This window comes from Pantherophis guttatus, chromosome 1 (assembly GCF_059756535.1).
Source record: "Pantherophis guttatus breed Tessera chromosome 1, ASM5975653v1, whole genome shotgun sequence".
Lineage (NCBI taxonomy): Eukaryota > Metazoa > Chordata > Lepidosauria > Squamata > Colubridae > Pantherophis > Pantherophis guttatus.
Window position 1 is genome coordinate 98531404 of NC_142063.1, and position 22482 is coordinate 98553885.

The following is a 22482-nucleotide window of genomic DNA, read 5'->3' on the forward strand; positions in this document are numbered from 1 at the left end:
CGCATGCAAAATTCATCAATGTAATATGTATATAAGGAAGTATTGGTTCCTGCTTTTCTTCAATTTATGCAGGCTGTTAGTCATTGAGTGCCTATTTATATATTCCCAATACCATCCTCATTTTCTACCAACATCAATGAAAAGAGGGCAAGACATTTTTTTAAAAATGAAGGTTTATTATCTACACTTGTTTCTGTGCACCAATACTCTGGTATGCTGGCATGATAGATAATTTTAAAAACCTAAGACACCTTATTTGCAAATAATTGGTAACACTGATTATGTGAGAGCCAGTATGAGATTCTCCAATTTTTTCTTTTTCTTTTTTGAATAATCTTTAGCTTATATTTTTGTTTATCCAATTGCTGAAAAATCAGACAATTAAAACGATAGTTTTGACTTATTTATGTTTGAGAAAGACACTCAAATCTCTTCTTTGAATTGTAATGTTGCAGTCAACTTGCAGATCTAAGTCCTAACCAATTAGCACTTGTGATATTCCAAGCAACTATAAGACAACACAGACTCATGTATGTCTAACAGAAGGTTCCTGTAAACAGCTTGCAGAAATTAAACCAAGGTAGATCTGATCAATTCCAGAATTCGAATCCATCTGGGAACAGTATCTTGAGTTCTATAATCAAAGAAAGTTAAAATATGAATGTGAAATAAAGTTCAGTGTGCTAAAGTATTGCTTAAGGTTAATAGAAGTGCATTGTCAAAATTGGAGACCATGGAGGATGAACTTAAAGTATCTGGACTAAGCCTATAACTCCTTTAGCAGCATCACATATACTTACTGTCTTCATAAAAGGTAAATACTCCTTTTAGGGCTTAGCACCTAGTGACTTCACAGACATATTCATGCAGGCTTCTTGGTGACAATGTAAACATAATTTGACAATGACTCATGGCATGTTTTGCAGTTCTCAGGCAGGGCTGGAAGTCTCTTATCCGAGTCCTAACCAAGCCTGAGTTAATTGAGTTTCTGAGCCCAGAAAGCCACAAATTTTAGACAATAAGCTTTCTCACTTGAATCAGAAGTGAAGCTTAGTAGCAACTTTATGACCAATAACTAAATCTAACTTTTCTCTTGGAAATGTTCATTATTTGGGGAGCCTTTCACTGAGCGGGGAACTAGTTTCTTACTAGTTTGTTTTTCTCTGATGATCATAGAAAGCAGCATTCCTCATATCCTTCCATCTTTTTGCAAAGTTTTAAATGTGCTTTGCATTCTTTAGAATAGCCTACCCCAGTCTATTTTATGTTACAGACATTGGATTATGGAGGCTCTAGTCTGGTCTGCAGCTAGAGGCACCAAGTTGGAGAAGAATAATTGCAGCACACAGAAGTTGACAGTTGATGTTGCTTTTTCAGTATTGAAAGTCAGTGGCCTTTTATTAGGTTGCACAACACCCACAAATATTGCATCAGTCACCAAGTCACATACAGGATATACTGTATATCCTGTTCTGGTTTTCTTGAGACAGTACTAAATGGAGCTTACTTCAACTCTACATTAAAGTTGGTTTTTCTGCTCAAGTCTCAACACCCACTCACCCCCAAGAGCCTGTTTCCTAGTTATGTTAATGGGATTTTTCATGATTCCTAACTGCTATGTGCTTTTGTTTTGCATTAGGGGAATTTAGTCAATTCTATTATAAGCTGTCCAGAGTCACGAGAGATAGGTTAGCATATAAAATAAATAAACTGGATCTGAAATGAAGTCATGCTATATAATTATTATTGCCTGGGTATTTTAATTTTAATTTTCTAATTTCTCCTCGACATAAGAAAATGTCATGATAGCAGCTCCAGATGCCTATAGCTGTACTAAATACAGGTAGTCCTCAATTTATAACAGTTCATTTAGTGACTGTTTCAAGTTACAACAGAACTGAAAAAACTGACTTACGACCGTTTTTCACATTTACCTTTGTAGCATTCCCATGATCACGTGATCAAAATTCAGACACTTGGCAACTGACTCATACTTATGACCATTGCTGTGTCCCAAGGTCATGTGATCACCTTTTGCCACCTTCTGACAAGCAAAACCTATGGGGAAGGCAGATTCACTTAACAACCATAGTACTAACTTATCAACTGCAGTGATTCACTTAACAACTGTGGCAAGAAAGGTGGTAAAATGGGACAAAAACTCAACAAATGTCTCACTTAACAACAGAAATTTTGGGCTCAATTGTGTAAGTCGAGGACTACCTGTAATCGTGTTTGTTCTCAGTGTTTTATATATGAAGGAAACTATAGCCATATTGTGAAGAGAAAGAAAAATAATTCAGCCAATATCACTATGCTTTTAAACAAATAACTCTGTCAGTTGTGGTTGATCACCAAGACATCCCAGAGACCACAGCTATTCTTTTCGTTTATTTAAAAAGTTGGGAATCTGTGACTAATTTAACACTCCTAGGTTCAGAGCACCATTTCATGCACGTCTGTACCCTCTTGCGTTATCTCAAGTACTTTGATCAACTCGCAGCTCCTTCGGCTACGCCTTTCGCAGAAGAAGGTCAAGTTTGCGAAACACCCCGCGCCTCCCTCAAACCCAACCCGAGGAACGACGCAGCTGCGATGCAAGCAGGAGCCGCTCCGCGGCGAATGCAGCTCTGCGCCTGCGCCAAATACATCAGGCGAGGTGGTGGCGTGGAGGAAGGACCCGTCACCGACCCCGCCTCCTCTCGCGGTTCTTGGCGCGGGGGAAGGTAAATCCGGGCCTGTTTGTTGCCGGCCGGCGACAGTGGTTGGTTGGCTCCGTGGCCGAGGGGAGTATGGCTCAGCGGGGCTCAACGCAGGCAGCCTTGGGGCGGACGATGGAGGCGGAGAGGCTACAGGAGGCAGAGGCTGCCTTGGAACGGCATCAGCAGTTGATTGCAGGTCAGAAGCGGACGTGGAAGGGGACTACAAGGGAGGAATGCGGGGTATTTCTGGAATGAAGCAGGCTTTGTTGGACCTGCTGGGCTGTGTTATCCGGTTGCGATAGGTTTGCATTGTACGACGAGGAGGAGAGAAAAGTGAATTACAGGACAACAGGTTCTTCTTCCCAGGGACCAGTTCACAAGGGTTGACGTTTGCCCTGGCTTGTTTTATTTGGCGGGGCGGGGGGGGGGGTTTGCTGCTGCTGCATCATGGTGACAAGGTCATCCTGGGTGCCTGCATTTCACATGTTGGAAACGTGTTCTGGCTCTGCGCCCTATCGGGAACCGTAACTATCCCTGTGAGATTATACTGTACAGGCTTGGAATCATGATGTGGGGTGAGGCAGGTTTTTTCCATGGTTTAATCCAGGCTTCCTCATCATAAGTGTCCATCGGTGATGTTGGGCAATTAACTCGAGCAATAACAGTTGACTAAACCTAATGGAATGGACAACCTACACAAGCTTCGTAAATACGATCATGGCTTTATTTGTGGAATTTATTAATCTGTGGTTTATTGAACAGCATCATGCTATTTTTGCTTTACTGAAATTAACTTAATTGCCACATGTCTAATTATAAGCTGTCCTAGCCAATAATATTTTAGCATGCTGAGTTACATAAATACAAGGTGTTAAGTGAACGAAGGTTTCCTACCAGTTGTTATAGTCTAGAACAGTGGTTCCCAAGCTTTTTTTGGCCATGCCCCACCTAAGCATCTCTAAAATCCTGATGCCCCCCCCCATAATTCTTACTATTCAAAAAGTGAACTCCTACTCACTCTTTAGGAAGCCTAAAAGGCCATTAACTTGGTTTAAACAAGGTTCCAATTGCTTCCATTAAAAATCAAATTGCCCCCCTGTGGGGCCTGGGCACTGGAACCACTGCTCTAGAATGCGTATTGCCTAAGCAATGTAGTTTGGGAGCAAAGGAGAATATTCTTCACTTTTAACTATCAGCTATATTTTATCATGAAAATCAAACATTAAAAGTCATAATGTAGTTGTACTTGCATATGGAGAACATAAGATTTGCCAGTTTCAGTCAGTTTTTCTGTGTAATTTGTTTTGAAGTAATGATAATCATATGGTATTTTTATTTTGCTTAGTGGGTTCTATGAATCCAGCCATTTAGTCTTATCTAATCATGCTGAGCATGTTGTATCAACCTTACTGTTGTCTCTGACCCCACTAACAACACTAGAAACTTTTAGAAAGATCAACTTTTGAAATCTAAAGTCTTGCTATGCATAAATATGGCCATATATTACACTTCCATCAGAAAAAGATGTCCATGTATGGTGTACTTTTGGTATTTTTTTTGGTCGTCTTTCCCAGTGGCCCTGTAATTTATGTCTTCATAATTTGTAATTTAACAAATACGTTTAAATTTTGCTAAAAATAATTTATTATGCCTTTCTTAGACATACTGTTGAGGAAGCACTATCTATTTTTTAAAAAATTCTAAAGACAGAAATAGGAACACATTTCATTTATTGACTACTGTATAGCCCTGTTTTATTAATGTATAAGCAATTCATCCTTTCTAGTGTTCAAGTATATGGATATTGTATCTACTAACATTTTTTATTAAATTTATATAATTGTCCATTTCACCATCATGTCTCTGAGCAGCTTACAAAGATAACATACAGAAAACAATATAAATCAAAAATAGCCACAAAGCCATTACAGATAAAAGTATTAAAAACATAATCAATGGGAAAGTACCACTGATTTTCCTAAAAGTTTAGCCACTTAGCAGGCTCTCCACCAGATTCTCAGGACAGATGACAAAGCCATGATTTCAGGTTCTTCTGGAAGCCATGTGCTTATATATGCTTTGTATGAGTCAGTACACTGCATATACCTCCTAGTTGAGGATATACACAGAACAATATGAATTGAATTGGATTGGATTGGATACTTTATTTTATGAAGTATGTTTTGTCTCTGTAATAGAAGTACTCTGTGTACTTGCAAAGTAATAGAATAATAATACCAATAAAAGGGGGAAGTAAAGAAGCTAATAAAAAGGATAATAATAGCCACACTGTATGAGTTAATATATACTGTATGTACATGTTAGAACTGCAAGAATTAAGTGTTCAATAGAGGGGAAAACTGTCCCTGTGTCTAGTTAGCTTGCAAAGTAGGCTGTAGATGAGATACCCTGCTTTTCCTTTATGAGTATGCTTGGAGTAAAACTTGGGCTTTTCCTGTGCTTGTGGCAATCTGGCAAAATGTGCTCAAGCTCATCAGTTATGCCCTTAGGAGTGCTGCAAATGGCTTAGTTGTAATTAAAACTAGTAACTTCATCTAATCTAGGCTTTATATAAGAACATGTTTCTGCCCACAGATGTCAGAAAAATATAACAGCAAGTTGAACACAATGAGAAAGGATTATTTAAGAAGTGTGCATGACGAAATAAAAAAGATACACAGTGGTGTTTAACAGTTTGTGAATGCTTTTGAATTTTCAACATTACTACATAAATATGACCTAAAATGTGATTTATTTTTTCTCAGTAAATAAATGAACAAGTACTTTTAACTAGTTTGGTTGATTAGGTTGTCTCTGTTTAATTTTAGGATATGGATGGAGATCAGATCATGTTTTAGGTCATATTTATGTAGAAATATGGAAAATTCAAAAACGTTCACAAACTTTTAAGTACCAAGTATGCCAAGAATTAATGGATGACAAGTGATTGTGGACTGAATACAAAAATGAGTGACCAGTAAAGGAACAAGTACATTGAAATTGGTCATGTGGGGAGAATGATTGAGGACCAAATTACAAAACAGAATTAAGAAAAAGAAAGATGTATTGATATGGTAGAAGCATTGATGGTTTATAAATACAGATAGTCCTTGACCAGTAGCTTAGCGATTGTTCAAAGGAAGCCCCCCCCCCCCGGTATTTTTGACCTGGTTCCCTCAGACATTCCTCCCATAGTCATGTGACCGCATTTCAGGCAGTCAGCAACTGGTCTGCATTTATTACTGCTTGTAGCATCCTATTGTCACATGGCCATGATTTACAATTTGTGTTTGTTTCTGTTCTTTTGCAAAAAAAAAAAATGCCCCATAGAGAACAACAGACTTCCTTTGTGATCGTGGATTTATTTAATCACCATAGTGATTCCCTTAATAACCGCAAAAAAGTAGTAAAAACAGGACAGTCACACAGTGATCTACTTTACAACTGTCACAACCTACGACTGTAATAATCTTTATTGTGGTCATAAGTGATGACTACCTGTATAAATATGAAGAGATACTGTCTAGTAATTAATTTTTATCAGGCCTCTTGTAGGGATGATTCGAGCCTCTTTTTAGAAGGTGGTTTTCTTTTGTACCACACAGTTTGTTATTCTGTCATCTGTACACTTTTCTGATTCTTTTTGTTTTTATTGTCAGGTTTTCATCATTTGTTAACTGCCCAGAATTGCTGGGAGTTGGCAGAACATAAATTTAATAATAATATATTTGCAAAAGACAGCTTTACTTGGAACAGCTTGGGTTCTGTGATGATACCGTTAATATTACTAAACAACTTCCTATCCCAAGTCCTTGAAAAGGATTCAATAATTGGACAAAAGTACCAGATCCAGTCTAAATATCTGGCTAATTGTGCAACCATGATAATGTTAGTGTAAACAATTTATTTTACAGACTTATATACCACTCCAGTTGTTAAATGAAGTGGCTTGCAGTCTTTAGTACTACTAAAGATCTGGTTACATTTCTTTTTTCTGATCTCCTAACTTTAATTGTTTTTGCTTATTATTAATTTCTTTTTTCTGCATTGCATACAATTTTTTACCATAACATGGAATAGTGTTGAGTAGTTGTGTATGTATCTGTGAAGAAATGATATATTTTATTTTTGTATGTTTTATAATGGTTATAATCTGCAACTCATCTCAGTGAAATAATACTTATAGGCCAAAAATTAGGTTTTGTTATTGTGTATTAAAACTCAACAATTTAAAAACTGAATGGATAAATCATTTTGGATAGGCTTCGTTAGTTGGAGGGAAATTATAGCTGATAGTTGAAAGATCTGAAAGGACAGAGAACCTTCTAAAGTGACCAAAGATGGTGGCTGATCAGACCTGTGAAGTCATATTAAGCTTTAAGGAGAAAGTAGAGGATTCAAAGAAAGTCTTCACTAGAACTGTGATGGTGAACATATGGTAGGTGTGCCACAAGTGGCACACAGAGCCATATCAGTGGGCACACAAGCTCAGTTCTGGCGCACATGCACGCGCCGGCCAGCTGATTTTTGGGCCTTCTGGGCCCCCTGGAAGTCGGCAAACAGGCCGTTTCCGGCCTCCAGGGGGGTGGGAAAGACCGTTTTTGCCCTCCCCAGGCTCCTAGAAAGGCTCTGGAGCCAGGGGACGGCGAAAAATAGGCCTACCATGCCCACCATGACATCGCGTGCCAAAAGCAGGGGAAGAGTGGGGGGATCGCGCACACATGCGCGGGGTAGGGTGCATAGAATTATGGGTGTGGGCACGCACACGCGTGACACCCCCCCCGTGCTCCCCCCGGTTTTGGCACGCGATGGCAAAAAGGTTAGCCATCACTGCACTAGAAGGAACTCCAGCAAATTGTCAAAGGAAACAACTGTTTCATCCAGGCAGCCAAAAGTAACAAGAGGAGCCTGAAGCTGAGGCAGACTGTTAAGAAACCTATGTTCATTATGTAAGGGTAATTGGAGTTAAACTTTATAAATCATTAACACACCAACATCTGGAATAGTGTATTACATTCTGCGGTACTTGGAATTTTAAAATTTGTGCTATAAAGTACATATGTTATCAGTATTACAGATATTTGGGCAATGAAAAAATAAAGTTTTCACATTTTCTTAACTTTTTAAAATTTGCATAGCAGTTTTAAACTCAAGTTTTATGTTTTAATATTAATGTTATTGAATAGTACAGTAAGTGAAGTGCTTATTTTATGTGGTTGCTATCATATATGTTAAATATAACCTTTATAGAGAAAGTTTTGCTAACATAAGGTGCTAAATCCTTGGTTTTCTTAATTATGAAGATTTTTAAAGCATTACTAAACACCACTGGCCAGGTTTACATATTAAGTTAAACAATAAAATATGAATTACCCGCCTATACTGGCAGGTTTCGCATAGCATGCTGAGACACATGGCTTCTGTAAAACCAGACACTTAACTTTTGTAATTCCATTCAGTTCAATCTATTTTTGTTTCAATTGTGAGTCAACAATATAGGAATTAACAAAAAATGCAGAAGTTAAGTAAAATGATATCCAACCTTAATTAAAATGCTGTATGTGCGTGTGCATGTATGCCTTTGAGGCAGTTGACAGACTCCTGCTGACTGCCTAGATTAGTTTCTGCAATTTTCTTGGCAAGATTTTTTAGGAAGTGAAGGCAAGATTACCTTTTCCCTAGGCTGAGAGTGGATGAGAGTCTAAGGTAAGGCCACCAATTGGCTTTTTTGGTTAAGACAGAACTAGAATTCAGTCTTTTAATTTCTAGTTTAATGTTTAACCACTACACCAAACTGGCCTTTTAAAACACATTAAAATATATAGAAATAAGGAAAATATCTAGAACATTATAGGATAGTGATTATAAAAAAAAAATAAAAGAACTTGTAAGAAAATCATCTTCTAGCAGCCTCTCAAGCAAAACTTGTCAGCCTTCTTAATTAACTTTACTGGTTTAAATTAATCAAATATTCAATTTTATTTAAACCACGAGAAGATAATTTTTCCTTTAAGAGGTGCTTCAAAAATTTTCCATGGGAAGAAGTGGAAATAGGGCAGTAAATAATATGAAAATAGTTATGTGGTTTTATTATAATATGCGCAGAAACACATATGGTATTTCAGGGAACTGACCCTGCCTAGTAGCTGAATTCATTTATTAAAATTGTAATCTGGTAAGTGCCTCTGTAAGGGAGAGCTCTGTTACATATCTAATACATTATTTTGACTAATGATCATTTTTTTGAGCCTGATAATAAAAGCGCCAACAATTTGAGTCCATAAAAAGAGTGTCCAGATATCAATAAGAAGGAACTTGTTTTATTTTATGTTCTCCAGATTCCAAAATCTTTGTCTTTTCAGCATTAGAATTAAGGATTTTGTAGTACAATAACTGTCCAGTGTCTATAATACAGGTAATTGCTGATTTATGACTACAATTGGAACTAGAATCTTGCTCATTGAGCGAAGCGATTGTTAAATAAGATGTCACATGATTGCTTTGCTCAACTACTGCAATCCTGGCACTCCTGGTTGCAGTTTTTAAGTGATCTCATGGGCCGTTAAATGGACAGAGTTCCAGGTAAGGAGCACAGGGTGCCTCACTTGGGTGGAGGAGACACTGGAAGGCCTGGCACACATTGTATGCAAGTTTCTCTTTGCTTAGGAGTGGAAAATTTTCCCTGCCGAAATGTAAGCAGGGTTTTCAGCCCCTGAGTGAAGAGACACTTACATGTAGCCTGCACTGGGCCTTGCGGAACCTCCCACCCCACCGGGCATCCTGTGCTCCTTACCTTACTCCACTGCCTCTCCACTCAGAGTCTAAAAATCCTCCCTGCCAAAATCAAGCAGGAATTTCAGGCCTTGAACAGCAAGACCCTCCTAAGCAACATGCACCAAGTCTTCAAGGGCCTCCCGCGACTCTGTGAAGCACCCTGGACTCCTTACCTTACTGCGCTGCCTCTTCACTTCGGGGCCAAAAATTCAGCTTCAATTTCATCTCCCTTTTGTCTTTTTACATTTCATACATATTCTTACACTCATTAAATTACATTTAATAAAACTTGATGTTGCATTTTGGCTCCTCAGTTTGATTTCATATATATTTCATATATATTTCCAAATGTAAATTGGATTATAATCCTAGAGAAATCAGTGTAGATTCTCAGTGTCCTTTCTCACTGCAATTTTTCATGTAAGTTTATGGTCTACTCTAGTGGTTAAGGCATCAGGCTAGAAAGCAGGAGTCCATGAGTTCAAGTGCAACCTTAGCCATGAAAGCCAGCTGGGTGACTTTGGGTGAGGTGGATTGGGCTGACACTCCCTTAGCCCAGCCCACCTCACAGGTTGTAAGGAAAATAGGAGGAAGAATTTGTGTTGGGCATCTTCACCACCTTAAGTTATTTGCAAAAAAATAATAAAGACAGGATACAAATAAATAAAATAAATAAAAAATTTAAATTAATTACACTTTCATTGCATTTCAGGAAAAGCACATAAAGAAGGTGGATCTGCACGAATGTCACTCCTCATCTTAATATCCATCTTCTTAACAGCTGCTTCTGTTATGTTGATGGTATATAAAAACTTTCCCCAACTTAGTGAGTAAGTATACCATGACAAATTCATTCCATTTTTAACATCTGTAATTATATACACTTAGAGAAGTTATATAGAGTCTTGTGAGGTATTAAAAGGTTCTAAGTATCCCCTAGAAAAGCATAATGTAATATCAATTTCAAAAAATCCCAACAAATTACATTTAATTTTCTCTTGTTAGCAAATTATTGTAGTATATTATTTACAAATAATACTTTTTTCAAATGGTAAAATATGCATGTTAACTATAAAAAAATATTTGGGATAGGTTGATATTGATTATCTGCATCCTTGCTAATTCAGATTTAAAAGGTTGCCCAGTTTGTAAGTAAACTGGATGAAAGTTCCAATAGAATAAAGGTAATTTTAAGAAGCCATCCTTGGATTGAACACACAACTTTCATCCAGTCTCCAACCTTCCCTTTTTGGAGAAGGTTGCTGAAAGGATGATTGACACTCAGCTTCAGAGATTCCTCGGAAAGTGAAATGAAACTCTTTTCATTTGGGGTCCAAGCTGTGGTACAGTACTGAGATGGAATTGGTTGTCTTGCAGATGACTTTTGAAGGTCCCTGGAACAGGGGTGGTGTAACCATACTGGCTCTCCTAGATCTCTCAGTGGCTTTCAATTCCATCAATTATTATATTCTTCTGTACTAGCTATGGGCGTTGGGAGTAGAAGGCACTGTATTGCAGTTGTGCTTCTCTTTTCTCCATAGCCAGTTCCAGTAGGTGTTGGTGGGGAGGGAGAGATTGAGCCCTAGACCCCTGTAATGTGGGGTGCCTGAGAGCTTGAGTCTCTTGCATCTTCTCTTTAATATGAAACTATTGGGCAAGGTCATTTGATAGCACATGGTGCAGTATTATCATTATGCTGATTTACACAGTTACACTTCTCTACCCTGGGCTGTGAAGGTTATACTGTTGCACTGCTGACTGATGCCTGGAGGTTTGAGGGACTGGATAGAGAGGAGCAATTTTGACACAATCCTGGCAAGACTGAGTGGCTTTGGGTTTTGGGTCCCCAGGGTCTGTTGATATGTCAGCTTTGACTCTGGGCATGGTTGCTCTTCCCTAGACTGAACTGGTATATAATTTGTGGGTCCTCCTGATCTCATGGCCCCTACTCAAATAGATAGCAGTCATGGCCAGCAGGATGGCCTTTGCACAGATTCGCCTTGTGTGCCAATTACACCCTTTCCTGGACTGGGAAGATCCTGCTCACAGTGATTCATATCTTAGTCACTTTCCATCTGGATGACTGCAATGTGTTGTACAAGTGTCTGCCTTTGAAGATCACCAGAAGCTATAACGTACAGAATGCAATAGCATGTTGGATGCCCCCAAGTTTGCCCACATCACAGTTGAGTGAGCTGCCCTGGCTCACAGTTTCTTTCTGGGTGCAATTCAAGGTGCTGATTATTACTTTTAAAGCCCTATATGGCATGGGACCAGGTTCTCTCTGAGAGTATTTGCCAATCCCATCAGGTCTAATAGGACAGGCACAGTCCAGATACCTTTCCTGAAATGTTACTATCAAGTGGGTCCTGGGAAGCTTCTGTTGCTGCCCCTGCCTTGTAGAATACCCTTGCCCGTGCCATCTGGCAACCCCCTTCTTCCAGTCTTCTGGAAAGTCATAAAGATCTGGCCTTTTACTCAGGCACTGGGAAACAGTGATGGGAGCCTATGGATGACTGAGGTGCCAAGTTTTTTAAGTTCTTGGTTTAAGTTTTGTTTTTATGATTTTATGTAGTTTTATTACTACTATCGTGAGTTGCTTAGAGTTTTATATTTTAAGATGGGTGTCCATACAAAATAAATAAATAAAATAATATTTTTATCATAGCATAAAACTTCAGTTCTTTGTCTGCTGTACAATGATGAAAATGATTGAATCAGAGAGGTTTTTTGCTGAAATCTGTTCTGAAACCTTGTTTAGAATGATGACTTTGAAATTGATTAATAATTGCCAGAAAATTAAGTTGGAAGACTTTGGTCATCTAAAACAATCTGATGATTTCTGAAGTAGACTCGTTGCAGTGACTATACAAGAAGACTAGCAAGATTTGATGCTGGATAGATGAATTAGTTACATAAATTGAGCGATGCAGGCTGCAAAATTATTTCAATGGGATCGAAGCTTTCATTAAAAACTTATAATATCAAGGTAGTGTATATGTAGTAACTTTTTGCTGACTGGAGGCAAGAGTTCACTATATCTTTTAATAAAATTGTTTATTTTTCCCCTACAGAGAGGAGAGAGAATGTATGAAAGTTCCTAGAGACATGGATGATGCTAAAGCTTTAGGAAAAGTACTCTCTAAGTACAAGGATACTTTCTATGTTCAAGTATTAGTGGCCTATTTTGCTACCTATGTCTTGTATCCTTCCTTTAAAAAATATACAAATTGCTGTGGAATGTGATATGAATTAATTATGGTATATTAGTAATGCTTTTAATGCTATGGTTTCACCTGTAAGATAAAACAGTGAAATAGATGCATAGAGATAAACCATGTTAACATATTGTGGTGGCGCAGTGGTTAGAATGGAATATTGCAGGCTAATTCTGCTGACTGTCAACTTTTAGCAGTTTGGCAGTTCAATTCTCACCAGCTTAAAATTGTCCCAGCCTTCCATCCTTCCGAGGTCAGTAAAATGAGGACCCAGATTGTGGGGGCAATATGCTGACTCTGTAAACTGCTTAGAGAGGACTGTAAAGCACTGTGAAGCGGTATATAAGTCTAAGTGCTATTGCTATTGCTATACTATACCAAAAAAAATTATTGTAAAAAACTAGAAAAGAAACAAAAAGACAGATCCCCTTCAGTAGCTAACATTCAGATAAGCAGGGATCAACATCAATCAAAAAGCAGTATTCTAGTCAAAGAACTACTAAGAAGCAAACCATACCTCTGTCAAAACTGGCAGGGAACCACCAAGGTAGCAAATCGCACCATTCAGTTGAACTGATGATGTTACCTAGTTGGGTAATGAAATATCTGCCAGTTCAATGAACATCAAGAATTCCACGTTGACTTTAATGGATGAAAGAAATGCCTTAAGCTTTACAGATACTAATGTTATCCATTTGTCCTTTATAGGTTGTCCTCAACTTACGACCTCACTAGAACCCAGAATTACGGTTATAAATTTAGGCATCGCCTGACTAGGTTAAATTTTATGACCTTTTTTTACAATAGTCATAAAGCATGTGCCGTAAAGCAAATCATGTGGTCATTAAATGAACCACATGGTTGTTAAATCCAAAATATCTAATGGTGTTTTTTGCCGTTTTCTAGCAGAAAACGCTAAAAAAGCCATAAATTGAAAACAGAACATGGGTCAGCACCCCTGAGATATGTTTAGACCAACTGGTATTTGGAAACATAGTTATCGTACATTTGACCAAAACCATATTAATAATCACTTACCCTGCATTAATTTGTTTAATCTGCTTTTGAAGGGTGTCCAGCACAATTTATGGCTAAAAACCCTGTGGGTATTGTGTAAAGATATATTTTAATTTTACTTGCTCTTATTAAGAGCAAATAAATATTTGCTGTTATTAAGTGATTCCCAAGTCCTGCTAGTATAAAATGCTGGCAAAGATATATCCATTTTGTTTTTAGTACCTGATTGTGAAATGTGATACTGAGCAGTGGTACTTACGAAGTCAGAGCAGAAGGTTGAATCCTGGTCCCAATCAGACCTCGATCTTCTTTATTTAATATGGTAGATTTAAAGTGTTTTTCCTTTATGAAAACATTAATTAACTTTATAAATATCTGGGTAAAAGCCACACAGGAATCAATAAATGAAATCATTTTGAAATGTTTGGAGCTTTAAAAAAAGAAAGTTAATAAACGTTATTCCTTGTTATCCTTGTTATTCCTGTCTTTTAAGTTGTAAAAATTTCACAAAAGTCAGCAGAACCAAAGTCTTTGCAATCTTACTTTTATATAAAGGGATGTTTTGATGCTGTGAAGTCACTTTTGAAACTCTTTAAGATTCCGCTAAAGATAAGCATTCTTTATTTTTATTGGTATGTTCTTCCTCTGGGGATGGAATTTGATATTGCTTTGCTGTTAAGGCACTTGGACTGAAATAAATTTTTGAATCAATTATCTATTAAAAGTTAATGTTATATTCAAATTCTCATATAAACAGTGTTTAGCAATTAAATTCAAGGATATTACTGCCATCTACCAGCAATTTATATTACCAATAAATAGTTTTTAAAAATTGCTTCAATTTTTCACAGAAGTAAAGTGGCTTGTAAAGAGGTAGTGTTGAGATTCATTGATGTGGACATTTACTGATGAATGATGATTATGGTTCAGGCCTAATTTTTTATGTCGGTGGTAAGAATTCTCAGTATTTTTAACATCTTAAAATAGCCCTAATCCTAACCTTGGATTTTAGATTGTGATTTAGTCTATTTGTTAATATTCTGTCATACAGAATATTAAATGAAAAATTATTACTGCTTATTCAAGAGATACTTTTTTTCAAACTTTGTTTTGCATTTTAATCTTTTATAGTTGAAAACATGTCTACCCTTCAGTAATCTATAAAATTATACTATAAAACTTAACAGAAGAATTTATCGAAATTTGTTCTTAACTAGACTCTTCATCTAGCCTGCAAACATTTGCTATTCCTGGATCTATATTTTTGAGTATACTTTCAGGATTTCTTTATCCTTTTCCATTAGCTCTATTTCTTGTTTGTCTGGTAAGTATTTATTACCAAAGGTAGTGTGCTCTTTCTTTTTTTAAAAAACATTATTGTGAAAAAGCAGAGTATGTGAATGGTGTAAAATATCAAGTCTATTCTTACCTAATGAATGGCATGGGAATATATTTGTACTTTTTAAATACTTCCTAGGGAATTCAAATTTAAAATAACAGAAATGCAATTCAAAATGGTAACTCAGTAATAATATAGAAATAACAATTGCAAATAATATTGAACACAACCAACATCTGGATACTTATATCTCTTAAAAACTTTCAGAGGTCGTTTTTCATACCTTTTTTTTTTTAAGAAAGGCTTCAAAAATATAGTTATTGGTGAAAATGCCTGACACCATTGTCCAAAGCTGCCACAAATAAGACATGAATAATAAGATCTGCTAGGATTTATGACATGAACATACTAACAAATACAGTGCTTTGTCTATGACTCCTAAAGTTTAAAAGAGGCTTGTATTCTGTCAAGGAATTTGAGATCAAACTGTTTGGATTGAGTTGAAATTCACATCTCTCAGCATCATGCATTTACTATAGTATAAAGCACCCTTAGCTAAACAGGCTTTCCAAGAATAATATCATCTCCGGTTACTGATAATTTGGTAAGATAAAGATTAGGTTACTTTAATGTGCTGCTTGCAAAGCTAATTTAAAAAAACCTATATCAATGTTCTAACTAGACTAGAAACCAATTTATTTATTTTTACTTTTAAAAGTGCCTACTAATACATTTATTTCTAGGCACAGTTTAGATAATTGAGCCCAGATTATTTGAGAATTTCTGCCTCATTAAAACTTGTTCACTGAATTTTTCTAGACTTTTACAAGTCTAGACGCCATCACATTTAGAATTAAGATAAGTAGCGGTTAGGAATTTTGCCTTTATACTGGTGATAGTTACTTTGGGTGCTCTCTTTCTATACTGGCTTGCCTGGTGCCTACCTTAAAAATGTTCAGGGAATATAATGTCTTGCTTTCTCAGGCTTTTTTTGTTGTCAAAAATGTGCTGCTACTATCTGTTTTGTTTTTGTTTGTGTGTTAGAAACTTTTTTCCATGCAGTCAAACTCAGATTTGCGTTTTAAACATTTCAAACAGCTTAAATTAACACAATGCAAAGAAAGGGAAATTTTAAATGTACACATCAAATTTTTGTATTATTTTGAAATTTATTTAATTTTGTTACAAATCATTGTTGCATGTTAGTTACATTAAATTGAGTATCTCTCTGTAAGATCCAGCTTTTCCATTTATTTGCAGTGCTCTGGACTTGGAGCTTCTTTTTGTTATATGCTATCGTATTTAGTTGGAAGACCAGTTGTATATAGATATTTAACAGAAAAAGCAGTAAAATGGTCAAAACAGGTAAGATCACTCTGGTAGAACATATGTCCTGAACCATTAAATTAATAAAAGGATATCTCATCATTTTTTTCCCTACATCTGGTCATTCCTACAACCAGTTGTAGCATTAAGGAGTGTTAATGTGTCTCACGTGAGCTGAAATACTCATGTATTTTTTGCATGCGGCAGCCCTGCTAATTATCCAGTTTTCCAATACTGGTTCTGCCTGCCTTCTGTCATTCAACATCTCTGGTCCCTTTGCTTTCATTTAAAGGCAGAATAATGGTAGGAAAAGACAAGAAGGACCCATCATATGAACAGAGTTTTGTTACTTCATCTCTGAATCTTGTCCTATTTTCTAGTCAACAAGCAAGCAGATGGAATGACTTAAGAACAGTTATAATATTTAAGTTTAAAGACTAACCATGTTCAAAACAATTGGGAGAACATGTCATTTCAATGAATGACAGCTTTTAATGCATTAAGACTTGTTGGAAAAACAAAAGATGTTTCATGGGCTAATTAGGAATTCTATTAAATGTGAAAGCTTGCACCAAAGTACTGCATGTATGGCATTCTTTTTTGTTTTTTATTCTCCTCTAGAATTTTAGGTGGCTGAGGTCATTGATATCTCCTTTTATGTGGCTGGAACTGATTTAAAAGCTCCAGTAATGGGATTTATTACTTGGTTAAGATGAAACTGCTGAATTTCAAAGCAAGATTATTTTAATTTGGTATTCTTATGTTCCACAGGTTGAAAGACACAGAGAACATCTCATTAACTACATAATATTTTTGAGAATCACTCCTTTCCTTCCTAATTGGTTCATCAATATAACTTCTCCTGTAATAAATGTGCCATTAAAAGTATTTTTTATTGGTACTTTTCTTGGTAAGAATTCTGTGTAATATTTAATATTCTAAAATATACATGTTTCCTTGTATGCATGATTTATTAGTGCATAGTGCCATCTGTTGGGCCAATTATAGATATTTTGGATAATTTTCATATTTGAATTTTTTAATAAGAATTGTTTATAGATACAAGCACAAGTATAAAAAAAATGACCTGCAGCATCAGTGTTAAAATTTTGTATCTTTCACAAAAATCTATTTTGAATCCTTGAAATAAGGTGGGTGGAAAACATAACAGAAACCTGTTATGTTTGTTTGTTTGTTTTGTGCCCAGAATGTGGAAATTGTAACTTAATTCATTTAGCTTATTTGGCCAACTAATACAAATTTTCATCCAGGGTTTCTACTTACTACTTTCATCCATTCATTATTTTGTTCAATAATATGTATGCCACCTGTAAGAGTTATTGGGGGTCAGGTGGCTACAAATTTGAAAAACAAAGTATCTGCTTTAACTTGTAGATGTAAGGCAATCTTTTTTTGGATACTGGTTTCATAACGTCTTGTATTCCCTTGTCACAAGAAGGATATACACATTAATTTAACATAGCTGTCCACATTTTCTGTTATGACTGCTTTGGATTAGATAAAATAACAATCACTTGCTAATATTAAAAGTGTGATTCTGTGTTGAAGCTATTTCTAACCAAAATATTTGTACCTTTTGTTTCCAGGTGTTGCACCACCATCTTTTGTAGCAATTAAAGCTGGAACCACACTTTATCAGCTCACTACCGCAGGCGAAGCTGTTTCCTGGAACTCAGTTTTTATTCTTATGGTTCTGGCAATTCTGTCCATTCTACCAGCAGTTTTCCAGAATAAACTTAAACAAAAATTTGAATAAGGATCAACCTGGATCTTCGTTTTCCATTTCATCTCAGGATCCGCACTACTTCTGTGATTCCTTTTCTAATGGATGTTAAGTAACTTAGAAAGAGGAAGCTGAAGAGACAGAAGTTTTTAGATCTTTTCTTCAGTTATATTTATGGGGGGAGGGAGACAAAATCCACAGCTGGAAGAAAATTTTAAGGTGAACCATACCTTTTGAAGAATTCTGAGACTCATTGTCAATTCTCATTGTCAATTTTAATCTATAATATTGAATCTGAATTTATGCTTTGTCTGATGCCTTTTTGATCATTTAATGTGAATAATTCGTTTCTCCCATCTTTTCCTCATCACTGAATAATCCTAAGAAATTACAAATTGCACAATGAATTCTATAATCCCAATGGAGTAAAAAGACTGCATCGTTTCTTTATGCATAAAGTCTTCGTTGAACACATGATTAGGTGGCTTGACCAGTGTTTTCCAGAAATTTCTGGGTCTTTGTTTTTTGCTCATTTTTGTAAAAGATTGAGTGATTTAACTGTAGGATATTATTTTTTGTTTTCTGGAAATGGAGCTAATTTATCATGGCACATAAAAATACTACTTTTAATATTCTTATCTTGTTTGTGAGCATTTCAGTTATTTGGCTAAAATTTTATGAAGCACTTATTGTCTATCAAAAAGCAGTCATCAGAATACATTTTATAGTGGTAGTTTTTTAGGAGGATATATAGGAATGCCCTTTTATTTTGCAGTCATTTTCTTTTGGGTGGCAGGATTTATTAACAGATGCTGCACCATTTTTAAAACTTATAAATACAATCTGGCTAAGTAAAAATTCAATGAATTGCTTGAATCTAAAATGCCAAAGATATTTTCCAAGTTCCCCTTAAAGCCCAGATTCCTTCAGTCATATTTTACATAGCAGTTGAAATGAATGAGAAGTGCCTAAGTATGAACAAGTTCAGTCTGCAATCGAAGAAGTGTTATTTGTTCACTGGGCAAAGATTAGCCTACAGAAATTGTATATTTTGTAAATAGGCCTTGCTAATATAATGTATCCTTTTTCTAATGGAAGAGTAGCATATTAAAAATGGAATGAAGATTGGCTTTTGAATTTTAAGTACTCTTTAGAGGTTTTACTTTCAAAAATAATGATACTTTTTGCTGAATTACTATTATTGTCATGGAATATTTTTCCTCCATTTATGAGATCCAATATATACTGTTCTATTTCATAATACCTCTCAACCATTCCTCTATATCAGGAGTGTCAAACTGGCTGTCTGTGGGCTGGATGCATCACGTGCAGGCCATGCCCGCCCCAGCTCCGCAAAGGGGAAAAACGTCATGATACATCACGTGACGGCAATGGGACTCAGCGAGTTTGACACCTGTGCTCCATATTTAATGCTGATTGTTCCATGCACTTATTTTTGTTACAACTAATCCATGTTTAATGACACTAATTGGAACTGGAAATTCTGTTAAGTGATGTCATGAATTGAAAAAAACACATGACCATGACACTTAGTGACTAGTTCCAGCAGTGTCAGTTGCCATTGTTAAGTGAGGACCATGTATGGTCATCTCCTTTGATTTTGATTCTGGGAAGCTGACAGGGAAGGTCACAATACATTATTAAGTAGCCATGTGGTGGGACAGCGCTGGCAGGTCCAGTCATTACTATCACTCATTCAGTGCCATTGTATGTTTGAATGGTTGCTGAATGAGCAGTCATTAAATGAGGACCACTGTAGATATATGCAGTCAAATGAACAAAGTTTTACAGATCATTCAAGCAAAATCAGAACATTGTCAACTTTTTTTGACCCTCTCTGAAACAAGGCCAATATACAAACCAAATGTGCAAGAAATTATATTTTATTACCCAGATTTCTATACGGCCTGCTTCTTAAGACTTAGGCAGTTTACAGCATTGTGAAATTATCACAGCATCAACCAATAAAGCCGTACAACTACCGAACACAAGATGGCATCTAATGATTAAAAATAATCTAATTGGGCTGTGTAGTAGCTATTCCATTCCTATATGTATATTTTTTCTGTCTGACATTTACTTGTTTCCCAGCTCACCTAAGTATAGTGTCTTTTCAGTTTTGAATCAAAGACATTCCGTTACTTTGTTGAAGGTGCAGCTGTAATACTATATGCTTTAATTTCAGGTTAGTAGTGGTGGTTTACTGGTAGTCTTTGACTTTTGACCACAATTGAGCCCAAAATTTCTATCGCTAAGCAAGGCAGTTACTAAGTGAGTTTTGCTGCATTTACGACCTTTCTTGCCACAGTTAAGTGAATCATTGCCGTTAAGTTAGTATCATGGTTAAGTGAATCTGGCTACCCCATTGACTTTGCTTGTCCCCAAGTCACCAAGGTGATCACATGACCCCTAGACACTGCAACTGTCATAAATACATGCCAAGCATTCAAATTTTGATTGTGTAACCATGGGGATGCGCCAACAGTTGTACGTGTGAAAAACAGTCATGTCACTTTTTTTATGTAACTTGGGTTACTAAGACCTACCTGTACTGACTCCGGCACAATAGCTGGGAGAATGTGGACAATTTAGGAATAAAATATCCCGAGGCTTTCAGGATGATTGACCAGCAATCTGATAGGCAAAAGGCCAAATTAATATTCTTGAGTTATGGTAGCAAAGTTTTTTTTTTATTAATTTAATAATCCAGAAAGTGAATTGGAAATGATTTTCACTGATGGGATGGAATATGGGATTTATTCAGATTTAATTCAAATTTTAGTGATTATCTTGTTTTTTTAAAAATGGACATAATAAGAAAGTGCTTTATTAGACTGAAGTTACTTGAGACTACCTGAAGTAGCAATTATTTAATCTTTAATGACTTTATTAATATGTATGTCAGCAAAAATACAGGATTCTGCAATCTCCACTCCCTGGTCATCTTGAAAACTGCCTTATTTTCAGTGAAGTCCTTGCAATTTAAGAGTGGGAAGAGCATTCTGCCACTTTTTATAATATGTATTGAATCATTTTATTGCAGGATTATGTGTAAATTTATAAGAATATAATTAATGTGTTTAATTGTTTCCCAAGTATAAAGTTTCCTTTTATTCAATTCACTGCTGCAACTTTTTTTAGCAGTACATGCAGTATTATGTGAATTAGGAAGAATTTTCTACTGCTTAGATCTTTTAAGAGATTGATTCAGGTATGTCTGAAAATGTATCTGTAATTAATGCCATGAATTTGATATGACTTATTTTAGTCTAATAAGTTAAATGTTTACAGTCCTATTTACTGGGGGGAAAGTGTAATGTTCTTGATGAATTCTGCCAATATAGAGGCAATAATATATTGTGGCTTTGTTGTTCGGGATATTGTATAACTTGAATTGGTTTCTCTAGGGTTTTAATAACTCTTTGCAGTTCATAATACAGGGTTGTACATTTTAAATATTTTTTTTTAAATAAACTACAATTAAAATAGTTAAGCTATTGACCCAATAACCACAGCAAGCTTTCTTTTTCACAGCCTTTCTTAGCCATCTCTCTTTGTGGCAGAGAAGATTGATAATGAGGATTGAATTTCCATTGTTCAGTTAGTCTTCCTATCAGGCATTACAAAAGATCAGCAAAAGTGCCTAGTTTGGAACACAAAAGCTACAAGGATTAAAACAAAACTCTGCTATTTTACTGCTGTAAAGATTTTGAGCAGCTAACATTCTCTTGTTGAATGTAAAAAGATGACAGCAGCACATTTTCTGCATATACTATTACAGAGCAGCACAAAAAGGAATATTCATTGTATCCACTGAAATCATCTGAAGAGGCTCTTCTGCGTATTTTTGTTCTGCATGTCTTATTTTTATCTGATTTATTCTGTTGGCTTTACCGGTATCGTCGTTTGATCTATTTCTTGGTATAAAATTAGGGCTGAATATGTTGAGAGGCAGCAATACATCAATTTTTCAAGAGCATCCTAAAATAAAAATAGCCAAACATCCCAATCTCGTAAGTTTGTTGTATTCCTGCAAGTGAGACTGGCTGTTTTAATTGTTTTTATATGTTTGTTTATTTTGGAATGCCTTCACATGCATGAGATTTTGCACTTGGGGCCATCCTCTCAAAACAAAACAAAAAAAGACGCAAGGTAAATAGGCCTTTCTATTCAAACTGAAAAGGCAGGAAGTTGTGGAACAGTGAGTATGTTTTGGGATTTCACGTAGAAGGCAGGAGTTTCTTCTTATCAAAAATATGTAACGTAGTGTTTGAATACAGACTATTTCCATCCAAAAGTTTGGGGAAGTGCTTTATTTTTAAATGAGAGAAACTGAAACCA

At 36.0% G+C, this 22482-nt stretch overlaps 1 protein-coding gene across 1 annotated transcript; it reads left to right on the forward strand.

The window, feature by feature from the left end:
• Nucleotides 1–313: 313 nt before the first annotated feature.
• On the forward strand, nucleotides 314–22150 carry TMEM41B (transmembrane protein 41B). The gene is made up of 7 exons (XM_034417058.3): nucleotides 314–2898; nucleotides 10189–10306; nucleotides 12551–12679; nucleotides 14942–15035; nucleotides 16311–16415; nucleotides 17148–17286; nucleotides 17984–22150. The coding sequence occupies exons 1-7, from the start codon at nucleotides 2793–2795 to the stop codon at nucleotides 18151–18153; spliced, it is 861 nt and encodes a 286-aa protein (XP_034272949.1). The 5' UTR covers nucleotides 314–2792; the 3' UTR covers nucleotides 18154–22150.
• Nucleotides 22151–22482: the final 332 nt, after the last annotated feature.

Bases quoted from the DNA above. Each gene is read 5' to 3' on its own strand.
- TMEM41B (XM_034417058.3), top strand. From the start codon at position 2,793: ATGGCTCAGCGGGGCTCAACGCAGGCAGCCTTGGGGCGGACGATGGAG. The intron at 2,899-10,188 runs GTCAGAAGCGGA...ATTGCATTTCAG, and splicing joins GCATCAGCAGTTGATTGCAG to GAAAAGCACATAAAGAAGGT. The intron at 16,416-17,147 runs GTAAGATCACTC...TATGTTCCACAG, and splicing joins CAGTAAAATGGTCAAAACAG to GTTGAAAGACACAGAGAACA.